General features: G+C 30.8%; 1 protein-coding gene across 1 annotated transcript in view; it reads left to right on the top strand.

The window, feature by feature from the left end:
- LOC105363632 (protein SCAI) overlaps positions 1–21,705 on the top strand; it is a 22,656-nt gene extending 951 nt beyond the window's left edge. The window contains exons 2-7 of the mRNA XM_011501377.1: positions 6,398–6,610; positions 7,597–7,921; positions 9,302–9,614; positions 15,826–16,236; positions 19,833–20,121; positions 21,391–21,705. Coding sequence (XP_011499679.1) covers positions 6,398–6,610; positions 7,597–7,921; positions 9,302–9,614; positions 15,826–16,236; positions 19,833–20,077 — 1,507 coding nt within the window. The 3' untranslated portion in view covers positions 20,078–20,121; positions 21,391–21,705. The remainder of the gene's footprint in view (positions 1–6,397; positions 6,611–7,596; positions 7,922–9,301; positions 9,615–15,825; positions 16,237–19,832; positions 20,122–21,390) is intronic.
- Positions 21,706–22,593: the final 888 nt, after the last annotated feature.

A 22,593-nucleotide genomic window follows, 5' to 3' on the forward strand; every position in this document is an offset into this window, starting at 1 on the left:
GAGAGAGAGAGAGAGAGAGAGAGAGAGAGAAAGAGAGGCAATGTAAAAGAGATAATAAAAGACAGTTATGAAACCTAATATATTATGCAGATTGCATACCTTCTATTTAACTTCCATTAAAGCGATTTCCACCAACGTTTAATTCACTTCAAAATAACATAAGCACTGAAGCAACACGCGCTATTATTTATATGTCATACCATTCGAGTTAACTGAAAAATTTCTTTATATTTATTGCAACGTGTATTGGTCTGCTTCTTGTTGTATCCCATAAAAGAATAAAAGCCATCGATAATATTAAATGTGAATTCCAGGAATTGTAACTGTGAGAGAAAAGAGGCAGAGATAGGGCTACGGTGAAAAGGAGAATAAAATCTTTTACAAAATTATCAGATTTTAAAAATATCTTGCAGGCTATCATTTATTTTAAAATATTGCTTTTTCGTCATTTCATTATGTGTTAAGGGCAGATCCGCGACGTGGTTAGTAATATCAGCGATGATAACAATTCGAAGCTTTTCATTTATTTATATAAATTATTCATCAAATTGTTATGATAAAATTTAGTAGTTTAAAATACTAATAGTTGACTAATAATTTGAAAAATCAATGGATATAAACAATATTTTCATCTGTCAAATGCGTATATTTAAAATTTTGAGGATTTTTTTAAAAATCAAACACATGACAAATTAATGAACCGCTTAATTATCTAACAATAGCTGTAAATTTAATAACAATAATCATAATAACAATAATCATAATGGCAATAATATTATTATTATTAGTCAATAATAATTAATTACTTTTCCATCAAATTTTCAACAAGATTAAATTGTATATTCATAAATCATCTATTTGAAATTAATATAGTCGTACATGTTAATTGATAAATTTAACCGATTTTACATGCAAGTCAATTCTGACATGACGACTGCAATCCTAATTAATAAATAAAGTAAATAAATTCCTAAAAAAAAAAAAAATCAAAAAAAAAAAAAAATTATAAGCTTAAAATTATAATTATATTCTTAAGTATTTAATTAGAGCTGAAAGATCCCAGTCAACTTCCTCTATATGTGATATCTTGTTTTGTAAATGTCCTCGTTAAACCCTCGTAGTTAGCTACAATTAAATGAATAGCGTATTTTGCAAGAAGCAAATAAATCCACACATATCATAATAGAATTTACAGGACTTCTTTTAAAAGATAAAGATAATTTTGCACCATCTCATGCTAGGGCCATCTTGAAATTTTCCCAACCCGTATTTAAAGTTTGGAAGCCCATAGAACGCGCACCGACTGTTCCACGTTCACTCTGACCTCTCGAAATTTAAAGGGCTGCTGTGCTGCTTAACTACACTGCACGAATTCCGCTTTTAATGCATTCATCTTTCTTTTTCTCACTTTCCTTCCTTTCTCGGACTCTCGAGATTCCGCTCTTTGGCATCTCCGCTACTTTCCGCGCCCTTCACCCGAATCCCAGTGGCCACAAGTTTTACACCACTGCATCCACATAATCAGAATATAAGAGTCCAATGAATTTTTGGCTCAACTACGCGAATTCATTTTATTTATAAATTATTGTTATAATTATAAATTATACGATTCGGCAATTTGGGGTATTAGTCATTTATTGATAAACTAAATGCTTTGAAATCACGGTTGCAAGAGAAATATAAATTTATAAGTAAATTCTAACTGGCAGAAAAAATATATACTGTTTATATTATTATTATTATTATTATGGATATTATTATTGAATTACCTGCAACGGTATAATTACAGTTGTACTGAACGATAATAAGGACCTTGAATTAACATGTTATTCGTGGTAAAAGTAAATGTTCATTAAGTGTGAACAATTTTATGTTTTAGTTAAGGATTTTATGTTATACATCATTTATTATGAGTAGTGGGAAAGATTTTTATATCTATTTTAATTTCATGACAGTACTAAAAAAAGACCAAATTACGATAATCTATGCATAATATATTGAAAAATAATATATATTTTCGTTTAAATATACGTATACATGAGAATACACGTGTACATGTGTACATGCTCATGCGTACACGTGGATGTGTGTATGTATGGTGTAAATACACATTTTTCCCAATATATATTTTATAATACATTTTTAATTAATGATTAATATATTAATATTAATTATAAAAGTGAAATCTATCTTGAATATAACATGCATTCAAACTTTTTTACTAACATAATTATGATGTACATATGATGGTTCCTTTATAATTTTGGATATAAATCTTCCACAAATTCACCTTCTTCTTTCACAAATTATTCAATTTTCAAATCTCTATTCATTGATCTCTTCTAAAATAAATTCTAATTTATACATAAATAGTATATAATTTTCTTATGTTTAAACTAAGATTGATTTGATCAAATCGATATATATTTATTATATTTTCTCCATTATATATTAGTACTTAAAATTTTTAAACCATAATTCATTTTAATGTAAAAACATATTATAATAGTAAGATTGAAGAAATTGAAGCTAAAAAATTGTGTTGAAGTTTAAGTTTGATAAAGGCATGTAAATATTTAAAGAAGTAAAGAAAAAAAAAATTTTGTACAAAATTTGTACAAAATGATAAAGTTTGGAGTTTTTGAATACAGCGCAGTGATATTCCAATATATTTAAATTTTCAGTCAAACCGATTTCAGTCAAGCCCTTCACCATGAAAAAATCGAAAAAAAATTTTTAATTATTTTGGTCTAATAAATTTCTCGTGGCAATTGACAAGCCATACGTTATAAAATTATAATAATATTGAATTAAAAAAGAAAGTTACAATATTGATGGAAGCATTTCAAATACCTCATGCGATAGAAATTATTTTTTAAACATTTTATGAATTTCTTCTTCTATGTTGAACCACTCTTTAAGATGTTTTAGAATCAATTTTAATTTAAGTCAATGCGTTAAATAGTTTTTTATACAATCATGTCTAAGAATATGGAAAAAATACAAAAATGCAATTTTGAGACGACGCGTTTTAAATTTCTCTGCTATTACCAAGACTTATTTTACGCTTTCCAGATTTAAAATTGATATAATACCTGAAATTACACTTTGAGGAACTTAAGAACTTTTTTGTTTGTTTGAATATTTTAATCTCTATGGGAACCATGACTTTTGATAAAAAAAAAAAACGAAACATCGATTTTGTCGACTAACTGCAGTGATGATTTTAAATACAAGTTGTTCCAATTATTTTTATTATTGGATAATTAAACCACGATTAATCTAGGTTTTTTAATTTTATTATCAGTAAAAGAAGTGAATAAAAATAGGTTATGAAGCTCTAAAACAGATCAATACAAAACAAAAAAAAGATAATAATTGTTTGAATTTACTGGATGACGTGAAATAAGTCACTACTACTTAAATAATTTTAATTAGCAACTTCAACAATGAAACTATGTTTTTATAATCACTTAATTCCCACATTATTCATTATTTCAATATGCATTTATTCACAATTTTTAAAAGATTTTAAAATAGTCTTTCGTTTTTATAATAATTATATTATTATAAATATGGTACGTTTAATTAGTATGAAGAATTTGAAATTGCTTTTATCTTACAATTATTTTTTTCTTTAAATCTCGAAATGATTTAAGCTTTAGTTACTTTTTTGAGTAAAACTTTATTAATTTCATATTAATCATTTCAAATGAACGATTAATTTCAATATTTCTAAGTTTATTTTTATGGGTTAATCGTAATTAATAATTATTTAATGCGTTCCACTTATTATCACTAAATAGTTTTAGTATTATTTGTTGATATATATATATATATATATATATATATATATGTATATATAATTTAACGTATCTCCTTATTTTGAATATACTACTTGAAAATAATTATAACCTGAAATAATTTATTATATAAAAAAAATTTGTTTATGCTATACATATATTGTTTATATAATGTTATTCAATCATTCATTGATTCTTCTTTAGGAAATATAAGACAGCCTCATATTATTTTCTTTATATATTTAACTTTTTATACTGTTATTTGTATTGAATTGGCAATTGAATGATGTTTATCAGTCATTGATTTTCTTTAAATACAAATCAATTTTTTTTTTAACCTATTTAACATAAGCTAACAGAATTTTAATTCTATCTACTTTAACAAAAAGTCGTATGAAATAATTAGTATTAATTACGGACTAAAGAAATAGATTTAAACTTTGCATATCCATTAAATAGAGGAAAATTAATATTAATGATCATATGCTCTGTGTACAATACAAAAGAAGTTGAGAAAAAATAATCTAATGCTATTTTATTTTCCAATTATTTTCAAGTGTATAAAATTTGAATAAAATTTGATATGTAAAATTATTTCCGTAGTAAAATGAAGATGTAGAAAAAAAGTGGTTGCTCACTTAATATAAGTTGTTTAACTCTGTGGTTAACGTAATTGTACTTATTAGTTTAAAAGCCTCTTTATTAAGAGTTTTAATAACAATGTTCACTACCTCTAAATAGTTTCTCATTTCAAAGCATTATTATTAAAAATTTTAATACCTACTTTGACATGGTCGGGCTCGTGAATATAATACTTCAAAAAACGTACTTTATAAAAAAAAAAAGAAAAAAAAAGCATCTGGACTCTCATCTTCCATAGAAGGGATAAAAAATCGCTACCACACGATCCAACTCGAATATCACGCGGATCCCTGTCACTCGTAAATTTACCGGATTAGCCTTCGCCTTCTTGAAAAATGTAAAAAGAAAGGGAGAAAAGACTGAAGACTGTAAAAATTGTTAGGGTACGCAACATCAGCTAAAGACACAGTCTGAATGGCTAATGAAGTCGCGTTATATTGGCGGCCGTCGACATACTCCCACGCGCATTCGCGCTCCCCTTTAAGTCAAGACGCATGCGGATGACGCGGCTTACTTTCCGTCTAAGATTTCGAAGATTGATTCTCCGGGCATCGGCCTCTTTCTCCTCGTCGTCCTCCTCCTCCTCATCCTTTTCTGCATCTTCTTCTGCTTCTTCTTCTTCCTCTTCCTCTTCCTCTTCTTCTTCTTCTTCTTCTTCTTCTTCTTCTTCTTCTTCTTCTTCTTCTTTCTTCGCTCATCCATCGGAAATGAGGAGGGAAGTTAAGCACTGGATGGATGTTACCGAGACACTTTTTCCCCCCTACGCCCTTGTTTTTCGAAAATTTTTTGTTCTCACTCGCTTTTCGAATAAGAAAACACTTAAAATTCTCATCAAGTATTGAGGAAGGAAGTTAGATACTCTATCAAGAGTTTGTCGAGTCATTGTTTATGGATACTTAATTCGATCCCATGCTCAAAGTAGATTATTATTAAAATACTTTTGACTTTAAATATGTAAGGTATGAAATATCTGGATGCCGGGAAATTAGCGACTTTTTTAAAAAAATTTCGATAGCCCAAATATCTGAAATAATGATTTTTAAAATTGAATTTTTTATTATATAAAAATCATTGTTACCAAGGAAGAGTATATATATATATATATATATATATATATATGTGTGTGTGTGTGTGTGTGTGTGTGTGTGTGTGTTTGGAAATATTTTAATAAAAAATTTATAAATAGTTGTGGTTGTAGGGTTTCGATACTTTAGACGAAATAGCAATTAGAGAAGAAAATATTTATAAAACTAATAAATACTCGTTGAAAATTTTATTTTAATTACTCATATTCCAAACTATTGGATACATTGCGTCAAAATCCCTAGTCAATAAAACAAAATTTACCATTACAGATACTTTTAGATTAATAAATAAAATATTCACTTTTACACTTTTTAAGAATTAAATATCGTTTGACATAATTATATGGCTAAAATGTATAGAGGAGGAATATGCTCGGCTTAAATTTTCAAGTGCATCGTCTCCTTGACTCGAGAAACTTGGCAAAAATGTCGGATAAGGAGGGAAAAGCTTTAAACAAGATTCTTGTAGGCTGCTGGATCAAGTGATGAATTGGCATATCTCGACTCCTTCTAGAAATCATCAAGTAGTGCAGTGTAGGACCTATTATAAAATAAGGTCGGGAGGTATGAATATTCAAAGGTAATATAAAAAAATCGCTTAAGCAGACTACCATTTGAATTTTATGCATTTAATGGGAGACGTAATAAATATAATGGTAACACCAATCTGATAATAACTCGTTCGCTCGGTTATATTCCCGCCATTTGGTCATTTAGCCCTTAGCCGATACATCGACGTTTGGCCAACGATTAACCGCAGAGGCAATCAGCTCGGACAAATGATCCTAACTCCGGCTGCCTCTTGCCGGCAATTCCTTCCTATTTCAATATCTCGATTGAGAAAATTCGCGAACCCATGCTTTATAGGGCCATCCTCGACAACAAGTACGGCTTAAAGCGCTGGCAGATCGGCGAGATTGCAAGTAAAATCGGGCAACTGTACTATCAGTACTACCAGAAGACGAGCGAGACGAGCTACCTCCACGAGGCGTATTCTTTCTACGGGGCGATACACACGAGAGCGTACTACAGTCGGGCCGCCAAGGAGGACAGGAGTGACTTGATGGTGAAGAAGCTCAGGTATGATCATGTCGTTATTACGGGATTTACGTGCCGAGAATGAAAGAAGATGCTTTCCTGGAAAAAATCTGCAGCATCTGAGAATTTAAAATTTTATTTACTGGCAATGAAGTGAAATGCAACAGTAGGGAATACAATATTATCACGAGGTTAGTTATGAACCAAGTATTATATTAATCGTGGCTTGTTTAAAGAATTTTTCTCATTTTACCTTAATATCTATTCCGATTATATTATATATAGTAGTAGTTTTATTCTAATTTTTTATCTCACTTATTGATTAATGTAGGAGCCATTATAACACTGATTTAGCTTTTTCTTTATGCATCCATGAAGAGTTTAATTACGCCAGCGAGAAGCATTATTTGTATTCAAAATTACTTATCATCTAAAAATAATCGATACAATTATATCGGGGATTATTGCACAAACTATCTTCTATGCTCTCTACTACTCTCGGCCCTTTATATTATTCTCAAGGACTCTGATAGGAAGCCAACCTTTGTTGTTGATTATTTTTATCGAAATTTCATTTACAAATTTAACGGAGAATAATAATCGCTCTAAATGTTCATGGCAATTACAATGTTTTCGAGCGTGAAACGAATCAATGGTTTATAAGAATTCACTCAAATAGCTTTAATAATTTTTTTATTTTCAATTCGTGATGCCAATAATTAATCAATATTAGATAAAATAATTGCATTGGAATTTAGTGAGTGTAAAAAAATTTGCGTAAACGATACGCATGCTCAAAACTTATTTACATAAGATAATGAAAGGCCTCCTTTATCCCTCTGTGCCGCATAAAGAATATAAATGAAAATCGAGCGTATGAATGAAATTCTCATCGAACGTTCGAATAATAATAAAGAAAACTGTGAAATTAAAAGCGACGAGCGTCACTACGACAAAGTCCATTGGTGTCGTTTGCTATCGAACCACGAGCTGATGGAAAATGGCACGAATGCAAATCCATTGCGCAGGTACTACGCCCGTTTCATCGTCGTCTGCCTGCTCCTCAACAAGATGAACGTGGTGCGGGACTTGGTGCAAGACCTGGAGGCCCAGATAGCGGACTATAATAGCGCGTACGAGCCGGACGACCACGTCGACTGGACCCACGTGCTCGACGAGCTCAAGGCCTTCGTCAAGGCGGACTCCGCGGTCGCGGTCCTGCGAGCTGACTCCAACGTCCCCGTCGTTCTGCCCCATAGGCTTGGACCCCTCACCTCACCACCGGTCGAGCGTTCGACACCCATGTGCCTCTCCCTCCAGGAGATCCTCATTGTCGGCAATTGCGCCAAGCAGGTGTCGTCTCTAGATTCCTTAATTATGTGCGCGTGACCCGGTTTAGTTAGCATGCATGACGGCTCTTTCGCAATCCAAATCTTTCAGCGATTCGCTCGAATTTTTTTCTTTTTTTTTTCTTTTCATTTTTCCTATCGAATCTTAACACTGCTTAACTCTAATTTTGGACATTGGAGCAATTTTTATGAATTATTGATTGAAATGCATTGCACAACACCTCTTTCCACTTTCCCATGAGCAACGATTTAAGTCGATAACGAACAAGTTTTTTTAAATCCCCGTATGCACTAGTAACGATCGTTTAAGACGAAAAATCTTAATTATTTTTATATGCTAATGGCTCTATGTACTTAGAATAAATTGACAATTGCAGTGTATGATTATTGTCGATTTAAGATACATTAAATAGCTTTCATCATTATTGTATTAAAATTATTCGTAGACTCTAGTTTCTACTGAAATTGGGTAATTGCGTTGGCATACGTAGCACTTTCAACTACTATTACATATTTATGTAAGACAATCGTCGCCCATATTTTCTTTACCAATAACTTATTTATTGGTTTCTTCCAAATATGAGATATAAATATACTTTGGATAATACGAATAATTGATAGTAATGAACAATACAAGGAATTACAAGATAAGATAAGATCGTTTCTACATTGTAGTTTTTCTATTCCTTTATCTTTTCTTTTATTATTATTATTATTATTATTATTATTATTATTATTATCATCATTATTATTATTATTATTATTATTATTATTATTATTATTATTATTATTATCATTATTATTATTATTACTTTCTTCTTTTTTTTTTAAATATGAATATTGATAATTATTAATACATTTTCGTACGCTGCTATTTAAATTGTAGCAATAATTTTATTACACGAGAATAATAAATAACTTCATATGTGCAATTCAACAATAATCAATAATTAATTGCCTCCTGTTTGTAAATGCAAATGCAAAATCAATCGGTATGACTTGTAGTTAAATAAATAAATACCAATATGAACCGCAATGCAACATAATCAATATTAAACATTGAAATAATTGTAACTAATTGTAAATAAGTGAAATAATAATTTATAATTAAGTATCCAGAGTAAACGTAATAAATGTACGCTGCATGCTTCATCCAACCCCAATTTGATTATGTTACGAATAATTATTTGCATAATTGTATTTACTTAATATTTTGAAAGGCACGAGTGCATTTTAATGTACTTCTTGCCCTCTTCATCTTTCCACCACAATTACGTAAAGGGATTTTCTCTCACTGAGCGTGTTTGTACACAGTAGTCCATTGTTACCAAATAGCCAACATATCGCATCGACGAAACACAGCCAGACGTTGCGTGGCTTTCAGGTCAAGTTCAGCGAGATGTCGATAGACATGTTCAGGATGCTGCAGACCCTGGAGCGCGAGTGCCAGGACGACCCGAACCACCTGCACGACGGTTCATCGGGAGACCGGATGCCGTTCAGGCCGGGGCCTTACCCGTCCGAGAACGGGGCCTCCCGACGCGACAATCCTCACAAGTACATCCTCTTCAATCCGACGTACAATCAAGTGCAGATCTTCCTCTCGAGCGGCTTCAACGAGCTCCCACCCAACGGTGTACTGCTACTCTACATGTCGGCGGACGGCTGCTTCTCCACCGTCAAACGGCCCGAGGAAAGTGAGTTCAGACCGAACTGCATGCCTTCCCACGTCTCTCTCTCTCTCCCTCTCTCTCTCTCTCTCTCTCTTTGCCAAACTAAGTAGCGTAAGCGAGCTACTTTGCGCTTTTGATTTCCGAGGGCTGCAGTAGCATTGCCGAGTGACCCAAATGCTCGTTAGCTTAAGCGATACGCAAGATCACTCTATTTTCATTTTCGAAATCGGACGCTCCAAGCGTTCAAGGAATGAGTTGCTTTTGGCCTTGTTCTTGGGACTCGGAGCTAAGCTTTTTACTATTTGCCTTTCTTAGGAATAAATAAAAAAAAAAAAAAAAAAAAAGAAAATACGAATAAAACATAGAGAAAGAAAATAAAAGAGCAAAAATGAAGGGAGAGAGTTGGATGGTAGTTTGCCAGTTATTTTACGCATTTTGAAATGGAGATCATTAATCACTGGAGAAAAATTACAATTCATATATTCTATTTTATGCGAAATACAAATTTATAATGCTGGCATATTGATAAGACGATAGTTCTTGTGAAAAGTCACTTTTCTTACATATCAATGATTCATTATTTTATTTTGATATTTGGCATAAATTTTTTAGGGAATCTTTATTATTATAATGTTTATACGGGAACTTTTATTCATTTTTTCGTTCTGTTTTTGTTTTGTTTTGTTTTGTTTTGTTTTGTTTTTTTTGTTTATTTTGTTTTTTTTTTCAACTATTACCAAATAACAAATTAAAGTAGTTTCTACAGATTACGAATAAAGAAATATACATGCATGAACTGCTCTCTCGTCTATTTCTAAATTTATTCGTGACAAAATTGCACGTAGTAAATTAGTTTTGAAGAATCGTCCACAATTTTCTGATACGTAGAAAATATTTTTCTGTATATTTATTTAATGGAACAGAAATTTTGTTGGCATGTTCTTTAACTTCGTTTTAATTTCATAAAGGCTGCTTATATAATAGAGTATAATTATGCTTAAGGGATTAAACTATAGTCGCTAAATAATAATTTAAAAAGTCGACATCTATATATATGTATTTCGTATTAATAATTTTGAATATTTTGAAATACAAATTAATGGAATTTAAAAATATTCGAAATATATTGAAATTCATTTTATAGCTAATGGCATATTTAGGGATAAAAAGTTATTTATCGCCAAATAATAATGATTATTCCTTAAAATACCTACACTTTTCTCGCATTTAATATAATATAATTATATAAAAATGTTCATTGCATCAATTTATACATATATTATTAACATTCCCGGATAATTTTAAAATTAAATAATCTTTCTCTTTTATTGAATTTAATCATTACGAGAGTGAACAAATGCATAAAAATAAGAAAAGTTTAAGGTAATTTCAATGCCATTTTATTAACTTTGCAAACGTTTGCATATTTCAGAGAATTATATAGTTTTAGAATGGTATTGGGTGTTTAGATATGATAATATAATATTTCGTAAAATTTTTTATTATTTTTAGATACTTCTTAGGTGGGGATACAAATTTAGAACTTGTATAACTGTATTTTCATGTCCATTTATTTATTTATAAATTTATTACTTAATACACATTACCTACATATATTAATAAATATAAATGCATATTCCTTCCAGATATCAATGAATCAAATTATTATATATATATATATATATATATATATATATATATAGTTTTTTTAATACTTCAAATGCTTAATAATATTTTGTATCTGCATTTGAAACGTATATGTTCTATTTAAGAATTATTAGCTAAATCTTTGGTACAAGGGTTTTTCCAAATTATGAGTTGACAATTAAAATATACGACTAAAACTTTTGACCTATTTTGTCATTCTTCCGATATCGAGTGCCAAGCATTTATTCTCATTACGTTATGTTCTTTTCAGTTTTCTTCAAGTGATTACATACTGAGCTTTCGAATCAGCATATATTCTCTCTGTATTGATATTTTACAAATTGATATTAAATATAATAATGACAAATTTGCGAATTTTCAATCTATAGTACGATTTAATGGTTCGGGAATGAATGGACAATTGTGATATACGAATATGCGAGCGAATCATTTGTATTAGACGCATAGGAATAATATATATTGCAGTAATGATTGAGCAAAGAAATTTAATTATGGAGTAAGTTAGTTAACGTGCTCACGTATATTCCATCATCCTTAATATTTTGCAAATCAAAGTAAGTTCATTACTCTAACGCACTGTAGAATTTATTATAATTTCATAAAAATAAGTAGCACACAGTCATAATGTATTTTAATACGATAGACAATAGATGTCAATAATACTACTGCGAAATCTAAATAACTTGGCTAACGTTTCAATAAGCACGATTGTAATTGTCTTTGTATGTTCTTGTCAATAACTAGGATATGTTCGTTTTAGAATTTATGAGATCACTGGTAATCGCGGCATGCACTTACTATGTCAACGCACAAACATATGGCCATGGAATCAGTTTGAGCGTCTTCTCTAATTCACCCGTACTAATATCATTGTTTATCGGTCTCGCTGATCACGTAATTACCAACGTCTGTCAAGGCTGGCATATACGAACGTATTAGGACATGCAAGTGTACGCGCATTGTTTATCGCATTTATCATATTTATAAAAGGGCTTCGTTCTTTACTCGCTTGAATGCCGACCAAACCTTTTACAATGATTTACGGTGAGCCGAGCATTCCATTTTTCTCTTGTTCTCCTTTTTTTCGCACCTCCTCTTGACATGATTTTACAAACTTTCCTATCGACATAAGAGATAGGCTGTACTCCAAAGGATCAGGATTATAAGTTGCAGAGTTTAGGAACTTTGCAGATTACATATCTACTTTGCAGCGTTTAAATACAATACAGCTTTCGTGATTTGTTCATATTTTATTTTAATATCCGCTTAAAATCGTAGAGTTTTCGATTTCGTAATATCGAAGTTGTTGAAGAAAATATTATATTTCTTAATTTTAAAGACTTGTGTTGAGTAATAGTAAAAAAAGATGCTGCCGATCAATATCTTATCTGAATTATGATTATATTTATGAATGTTTCTTTCTATTAGATGTATTTTCCCTTACAAATGAATGATATAAAATTTTTATTGTAAATATCTTATTATTGCGATTTCTTCGCAAGTGATAATTTTACCAATAACGCGAAGCTTCATTCCGATGATTATTCAGATTATATTACGTGAAATATTTTTAAATTAAATCATCGACTAATATATTCAATTCATCCTAAATATATTATAGAAATAAGTAGTTATATATTAAGAAAAAAATGAGAAAAATTTTAACACAAATTAATCAGCTTAATATAAGAAATAATTAAGTCACGTGTTAGAAAGAGTAGGTTAAAACTATTAGTAGACATTTGAAAGTTGAAACATTTTTAGAACGTATTTAACGTACTTTACGAATACATTATGAAATAATTTTAATTTAAAATATTATCTTTCACTATTTTATGTTACATATTTTTGAGAAAATCATTAAGTACTTATACATCATAAGATTGTTACGATTAAAGTACGATGAAATTATTTCAAAATATAAAATAATGACAACTTTCGTATAAATAATTAAACATTACAATTGTGAATATATATGAGAGAATAAAGATTAATTAAACAGTTTATATTCATTTTTTTATTACGAATAATTTTTAACTTTGATGTTTTCATTCGTATTAAATAATTTGATAGACGAAAATCAATATAAAGTACGTCAAAATACAGTCTAATTGTTCTTCAATATACATAAAATCATAATAATTATAATTGTAATTGTCTTTGATTACTTTTAAAATTACAATAAAAAAATCATGATAAATAATAAATGTATTTATTTACATTTAGAAATTTATTTACGTTTTTAATACACGTAATTATATCAATTTTCAAAATATTCTGAATTTCTGAGACATTGTAATAGATAATTTATTTATATAAAATACCAATCCACTTAAATAAGTTCAATAGCACATTATTTCTATGCTGATGTATTATTTAATTCTTATGTGAAAATAATTACTACTTATAATATTCGAGTAGCATTTGAATTTATTTAAAGTTTTTTTAAAATAGTAAATTTATTAGCAATATAATATAAATTAAGTAATCGATATAATTATATTATCAATGCTATATTCTTGAAATTAAAAAATAATATAACTTTAACTGGTTATGTCTTGATATACAAATATTCTGAGCTTCGTGTACTGTTATTTTAGAACAAAAAAATCATATCATATAAGATTCTATATTATATAATTGATAGCCTTTGCATATTACTTAAATTAAAAATAATAAATGAAATTAATTCACATTAATTTTATAATATGAATTTAAATTTGTATGCATGATATGCCACGTAACTCGTATGAGTCCAGCAAATACGAATTCAGTCGATGAAACTCATTCGAAGCATATATTCTTTTCAAGAATATCTGTTCACATTTAGAAATATAAAAATTAACATTTAATATATAATGTTTTATTTATTATGTATAAAATATTATTTATATAATGTAATAGATTATAATGTATTTGATGATTAGTTAATTAATTAACTGCTTGTACCTACGGTAATGCATTCAACGAGTAATTAGTTATATATGCTTTTATAAAATTGATTGTATTTAACAATTTCTGAAATATGTTTTAATCAGCTTCTAAAAATTCTTAGACACCATAAGTCTAAGATAATAAATGGTAATATTAAGTAGTTTGGATTATAAATCTATTAATAGTAAAATTTTTTTTTCAATAAATTAGAATTATTATAAATTTTATTCTTTACATTGAATATGATTGATGAATTTGTATTAAATAAATACAAATTAAATAAAAACCTCGTTTTCACTTCAAAACGTTAATAATTCATTAAGTATAATTAATAAATTTTCATTGAATTATCCTAAGTGCAGTTATTACATTACTTACGGTTTTTAAATTTTTAGTTTCATAGATACTATATATTATGCCATTTAGGAAAAAAACATAATTTTTTCTCTTCGTATAGTCCATTATAAATTGTATTAATGTCATAGCTAGAATTATGCTTTAATCATACGAATGAGAAGAATATATGCTTGCTTACACAGTAAAATGAGACATTAAATTTTAATTTATCCATATCTTTTTATTATTTTGTATGAATTTATATATATATATATATATATATATATATATATATATATATATATATTGTAAAAAAGGATATGCTGATTATGAGTAACATTTTATCTTAAATTATTATAACGTAAATGATATTTCAAGTTAATTCGTTTGCTATTATACACATAATTGAAGTTAAAAATTTTTTATTTCATTGTGAAAAAAGTGATATTATGAATATACATGTCGAATAGAAAGAGAAAAAACTTTATAAATGTTTTGTAATAAGAATTTAAATAGAATTTTATTTATTCTATTGATTATATGCGTAAAGATGTTTAAAATGTTTTTAAAGTTTTAATTAAAAGAATGTAAAAGTTGCATTTAATTATTGTGAATACGCGTCGTGTTCTTCATACTTATATATAATAAAAATTTATACAATTGAACGCACTATAACATATAGTGTTTATAAGTAATTAAATGAGAAGAAATTTATTTATTATAGAGAAATTTCGGGTGAACTCATAAAAATTCAGTATTAATAACTATACATAATGTCAATGTAATGTAACATCAAAAGCTTGTATTCTCGTTCAATGCGTTTGCTCATTATCGGTAATATTCTAACGACAGCAAGCAGTGAATAATTTTTCATCGATTTTTGCCACCCAGCCAAAGTATCTCACGTCAAGAAAGTAAAATAGCAAAAACGAATCTTTTCTTGAAAGTTCTCTGATTATAATAATTGCAAAGAATATGGCGGACCTTTGAAGTGCGAAATCCGAAGATTTGTACTCTTGAAAATTGAGAATAATACGGAAAATAAAATAAGGTGGACAATACTAAAACTACAAGCGTTTATCTTTCTTTCGTCATTTATTCATTTACTTTTGTTTTTACCAGCACATTATTCATTTAACTCAAGAATGCGTAGGCGGCTAATTAAGGATATAAGCATAGAGGTAGGAGGGTTGGCAGGTTCGTAAAAAGAGAGGTACAATAATGAAAGGGTTTGAGCGACGCGCAATGCAAGTCCATAGAAAGCGGTGCGCACTGATGCACCCCTAATCCGTTTCAGTGGGCTACGACCTCGGGGGCGTCTCGACCTCCTCGAAACTCGAGCACGGCAAGCAGCGGCTCCAGGGCGATAAGGAGCCGGAGTGTCTCTACCCGGGGGACCTCTACCCGTTTACGCGCAAGCCCTTCTTCGTGGTCGTCGACTCGGACAACAGCTTCGTGTTCCAGCAGATACCGCGCTATTTCGGCCAGCCACTGATGGTTCTAATGTCGCCCCAGGACACGCCCGCCGGCCTCAGGGAGCTGAGAAACGAGGGCGGCCTCTTCACCCTCTTTCTCCACTCGCCGTTAGCCGCCTTCTGCCTTATATGCAACGTGGCCAGCCTGCCGATTCAGCACTGGGAGCGATGCGAGCGCTACGTCGAGCAGTTCCTCATCGAGGCCAGCCAACTTGTCCTCAGATCACGATGCGGTAATAACTTCAAACTCGATTTTATCGGCGATCGCATTTATCCTGCCACTGCCGTTACGGTACTACACACGTGGTCTCGTACACGCCTCTCTCCCCCCCCCCCCCCACCCTCTCCCTCTCTCCCTCCCTCACCAACTCGGCTTTTAACAAGGAATAGTAAATGCGGATTTTACCGCATTTTATCTTGCTCGCGCTGAAACTTAATCATGCGAATGGATTTAATGCATTACGTCGGAGGGGTAGTAATATGGAAATACAGTACCAAGCTTCCCTATATAATCCCAAGTGTATTTACTTTTTTTCCTTTCTTTTCTTTGCTTTACTGTTCTTTTTTTTTTTTTTTTTTTTTTTTTTTTTTTTTTTGTTGTTGCTGTTGGAATTTCACATTTTACTATCCTGACCTAAACGTGTTTATCGTGATACGCGAATAAGGACACGCGACACGAAAACTTTGAATTTTAATTCTACATTTTATCTTAATTTCAATTTTTTACAACAAATTGCTTTATATTGCTTGGTGTTTTATGGACTAAGCCGGCGGTTGGTCGAGAGTAACGTCACTTCAATTATTTCTTTATTTGGTAAATACAATAAGGACAGCGGTAAGGTATGGATTAAATAATGGAGCGAACACTATTATTGATATTTCTTTGAATTATTCTAGTAAATGTGTTTCTCTAATATATATTTTTACGAAGCTTCTTATTTGATCGATAACTGTATTGTGCTGGTAAATATTTACTATGGATGGTTTTAAAAACTCACGCAAGCTTCATATTCGTTCAAAGTACAAACAATTTCTTAGCACTACATGTAAACAATTATTAAATATTTAACTTTTTATTAAAAATTATCGTAATTGCAAATAAAAATTTCGTATCGCTATCTTTATAAATTACCAAGGAAATCTGAAATATATCATGGATTCATTAATTACGTTCAAAATTCAAGGATTCATTAAAATTACTTCTTACATTTGCCTGAAAGAGCGGAAAAAATAGAGAAAAGGTATAATTTATAAAACATACTGCTTATAAAAGTGAAAAAAATTAACTAATTGTCAAAGTATGTTATTTTAATATATATATATACATTTAAAAAAAAATTTTAAGTCTTTGGTTAAAATTCTGAATAATTTTGGAAAAACAAGCTTAAATCTATAAGATATATATATATATATATATATATATATATATATATATATATATATATATATATATACACACATCTCCTCTCTTTTTATAATATAATCACAAATCTCCTCTATTATTATAATGCAGTACATTTTAATTATAACGTAAAATCATAATAAATATAATCTATATAAATGATATTTTATTGAAAAAATTAAATAAATTTATGTGAAAATTAATCTGCTATTAATGTTGTAAATTTTTTTTTTTTTTTTTTTTTTAATAATCTTTCAATGCATTATCATGATTTTAGAAAACATTATATAGACGTAATGTAATACCGTGATGTACAACGATTTTAAATATTAAATAGCTATCGATATATTTCATAAGAATTTTGCTTTATTTTTTAACAAAAATTTTCCAACGTAATTTGAACATTTTAACTTTCTCCACGTACGCGCAATAGGCTGTAATTGAGATGAAATTTCTTGAAATATCTAAAAATAACTTTTATCTATTTTGGAAAATTATGAGGATAAAATACATGCCTTATAGATTTAAGCTTATCATTTTAAAGTACGGATTTCGTGTGTAAAACGATGTGCATCGAAATATTATGGCAGATGGCTCAAGCGCTGACACCGCAATATTCCGCAATGCAATTTTTTTTACTAAAATACGTAAAGCCCCGGGTAAAATAAGTAAATACTAAACTTAAATGGAAATTTGAATGTCATCGATATTATTGTAATTAATTTAAAAATCAATCCATTTATATATATATATATATATGTAGAATTCGCTATGCATGTGCGAGTGTTTGTTTAAGTTTACAATTCCTGTACAAGCAATTGGGAATATCGCGAAAAGCTGCTGTAATATAACGCAAAGGGCAAAATTAAAATTCAAAGACTTATTGCCGCAGTCGAAAATTGTAAAACATAAAAATAACCAACGCTAATATTATCGATTAGCAGCTATAAATAGCTTACATCTTTGTCCAAACGTCGCTTATATTATTTAGCAAAGTGTTGGGTGCGCAATATAAAAACTCGACTCAAATATGTACGTTATCGCAACGTGGGCGGGAAGGTATTTATATCGTATACATTGGAAGTATTAATTAATTCATCACAAAAGCTTAGGGCCGCTCCAATTGTCAGAAATGGGAGAAAAATGTCGGAATGAACACATTGTTTTAGCCGTGAGCGCGCCTCAGTCTATACAACGGCCGATCGAACGCCGAATTTGAATGTGCGCCTCGGTGCTACACGTGCGGTTCGCTGCTTATCGGCTATGCATACCTACGCTATTTATTGATTTGTTTCTTAAAGCGGAGGCTTTGAACGAATATTGCCCGGTCGAGCATTTCACGCCTACAGGCACACGTACGTGCATAGGTAGGTAGTATAGTAAGCTGTTTTCGTTTCTCCGAGTCTATCGAAAGGGATTTTTCAAACGAGCCAAGCTACGGTACGTTTACGTGTATGCATAAGCAAAGGCGGCTCTTCGATTTTTTCATCCACGAGCTTATTTACTCGTATCTACTCGGCCAATATTTCTCTATCTCCAATCCATTGTCTCGAATAGCCTCTTTTCATTTAGTGGGAGAAAACAGTAAATAAATAGTCTTTATTCATGCCTTCGAACATTAATACCACACCCTCGCCAATTAATGAAATAAACTTCATACTCGCGTAGAATTCAATGGCACTTTATCGGAATTATTTTCATAATATTGAACAATCAAAAAATCATTAATAATTAAATTTTAACGGCTTGAGATATTTTTTTTTTTTTTGCTAATAATTTCATCACTTATGACGAGAGTGCGATAAATTTTATTCCGTATGTAAAACCAAATTGTTCTTTATTATTTCAACACACACGCGCGCGCGCACACATATCAATTAAAAGAAAATTCTATAATTAGAAAGCATTGTTAAAATATCGTTACATGTAGTTGTGAAATATTCAAATAATTCATACACATTATAATTCATACCTACGATTAAACATTGTGATATTAATGAAGATATTTAAATAAATGTCGTTTATAATTATATATAAAAAGTAAGGATATTTAATGAGGCAACGAGAATCCAACAATATCAATAATTCGACCTCCAAATGACTAATAATCTGTTCTAAAAATTCTTACAATTATAAATTCATAGTAGAAATTAATTTGTATCACTGCAGACTAATATTACGTCATTATATTGTACGTAGAGAAGAAAAGATATATATATATATATATATATATATATATGCCATAAAAGTAAATTAAGATGAAACTACATTTATATGTTGACGTAAATTTATTAGGCTGCAAATGAAGATGTAGCCCGAGCATATTAATCGATGAGAATAATGATTAATCGAATCCCTAATATTTCTAATCTCATCCTAAAGCCAAGATAATGCGTAAACAAAAACCTTCTTTACCTGCCCAAACAGAACTGAGCGTCCTCCAGTTCTTCGGCGACGACTTCTTACGGCTCCTCCTGCTGCGCTACGTGTTCTGCGACGTGGTGCTCCATCTACATCGTTCGTTCCGCGGCCGACAGCAGAGGCCACGATGTCACCCGCCGCTACCGGAGGCCGAGCTCCTGGAGCACCTCTCGCTCCACCACATTGTCCTCGATCTCGCCAACTGCCTTGACGTCCGCGACTACTTCCCGGACAGTAACGAGCTCGCCTGACCCCGGCGACTGCCGGCTTCGGTCGAGTTCGCAGATCAGCACGGGTTCGAAACACACGTATTATTTCCCCGAGGTTTATGCTTGGCAGATTTCATTGACAAACCTTATTCCCATGAACTGGGACGCGAGTCTCGATGGGAGGAATGGGCCAGTATCAGCCTCGGGCCCCCGGTCGTCACTTAGATGCGCCTCGATCGCAACATCTCCATCGGATGGCTCTTCTTTGGACTACTTTGGGGACCAAAATTTGGAGATTCCTGAAAAACCGAAAGATTCATTAACCATTACTACTCTCTGACATTAAATGGATTAATCGACGACTGTGTATATTGATGGGGATGGGGAGAGGGGGCGGGGATTGGTGTTGGATTGCTGATTTGTTGAATAGCGCGAGATTAAAAATTAATAAAGACATATCATATTCACCATTTATATTCCTCTTGGGTTGGACGACTTTTATGCGTTTGATCTCCGTATTGGATATTTAGACTTGTGAATTATTTATTAGTGATAGGTATTTTATGATTATGATATATATATATATTTCACATATTTGACTACAATTTCGGAATACATTTCATATATCGTTACTCGATACATTCAAATATAAATGCATCCGATTGCTATTATTATTTTAATTATTTTTTTCTTCGAATAATATATGATTTTACTCGTTACTTTTATTATTTTTCATTACAGAGTTTTTAAATTGTCGTTACTTATTGAATTGTTGATTAAAATTTGTAGAAATTGTAGAATTAATAAAGTTTTTAATAAACATAATGGCGCATCATTACATAATCAAAGATATTGAGATATATCGTTGAAGCTGAATAATTTAAAAATTATCATTAATACGACCGTAATTGAAATCAAAGGAAATCATAGAAAAGTATTGGGTGTGAAAATAATCAATAACTAAAGTATTTTATAAGTTTAGTACTTATGCATGCGCATATAAGTGTACATGTATAGTAATGTCGATATGCCAATAGGTTGGCATCGATTAGGTACATTTCCTTTTCCTAGACTATATTAGCAATTTCAAATACATGTATGTACATGTACGCGTACTTACGCACACAGGAAACAAAAACGCAGAGTTTTAATATAAATAATAAGTATTCCGTTTATTTAAAGGCAAAATTATGAAGAGTATAAATTTAACTCGGTTATTGCCTTGGTGGCACAACTCCATCGTCATTACAGTCGAGGATAAGGTTTTATACAACGATTAGTTACATCCAAGCATTTACCAAATCCTACCAACATACACCAACGAACGCATACTGATAAAATCATTGACGTTACAGGGAACAGCAGCACCGTTTAACGCCAAAGCAAACGCACCATTACGATTCGTCAGGGCGTGTCTACGACTACGACTATTGCGGGAGCTCCGGTCCCGGTACCGGCTACAACTGCAACAACAAGATTGCAAATCTCCGGCCCCACTGAGGCCCCGATGTCACCCGCTCACCCCATTCCCCTCGTTCTCGTTCGAATGCCACTGCAAGTGTAAGCGGACGCTTCATCGCTGCTTTCATTAGTCTCTTTACGCGTACATTGCGATCGACTGCTGCAAATTCTTGGGCGCTCCCCAATAGCGTCTACTAACGATCGTCGTACACTCAGATAGATAGATAGATAGATAGATAGATAGATAGATAGATAGACAGAGAGAGAGAGAGAGAGAGAGAGAGAGAGAGAAAGGATTGCCTGATATTATATGCCTGATAGCGTGATTTTGACTTATCGCCCAAATTGCTCCATTGCTGCGTGATGCTTGTCTATCCCGAGGCAAAACTTATTAAGATCATATGAATTTTGAGAGTGCAAATGAAACTGTGATTGAAAATAAAATCGTGTTCGCTTTTATCGTCGAGGACAATTTCGGGCGAAGCTTGATTAACTAAATTATGAGATTGGAAAATTGCGCGATACCGATCCACTCATTGTACAAGAAAATTCGCATCAAGCGTACAAAATCAAGCTTTTTAATATTTTAGGTACACGACATTCCATAATATGGAATATTGAATTACTTTGAGTTTGCAAGCATTATCTTAAATTAAAAATGGCAAAGAATTTACCTGAATTTTTTAAAGAACGGAAATTGGTTACAACTTGGTCTTTGCTAATATCAGAATAAAATGAAATTTCTTGTAATTAAATGTAATGTAACATTATCATTATCGGCTGCATATTTGTCATAATAAAATTCTTTACTTATACTGCAGATATATTAAATTAAATATACGGCTTGTTAATTAAATACTCTATACTCAATTATTCTTTTTATTACATTGTGTATGTCGTATTTATTTATTTGTCTATAAGATGAAATTATTAAGGCCTTTACATTGTAAAATATATTTTTTCGTGATAATCTTCAACAGTATTATGATTCGGTATTTATTATCCTCGTCAGATTACACATTACTTTTCAATTATTATATATTAAATATTTTACAACTGATATTTTCTCTCTGAGTATATGATGTTACTAATGAATA

The sequence above is a fragment of the Ceratosolen solmsi genome, unplaced genomic scaffold (genome assembly GCF_000503995.2).
Source record: "Ceratosolen solmsi marchali unplaced genomic scaffold, CerSol_1.0 scaffold3, whole genome shotgun sequence".
Taxonomy (NCBI): Eukaryota; Metazoa; Arthropoda; class Insecta; order Hymenoptera; family Agaonidae; genus Ceratosolen; species Ceratosolen solmsi.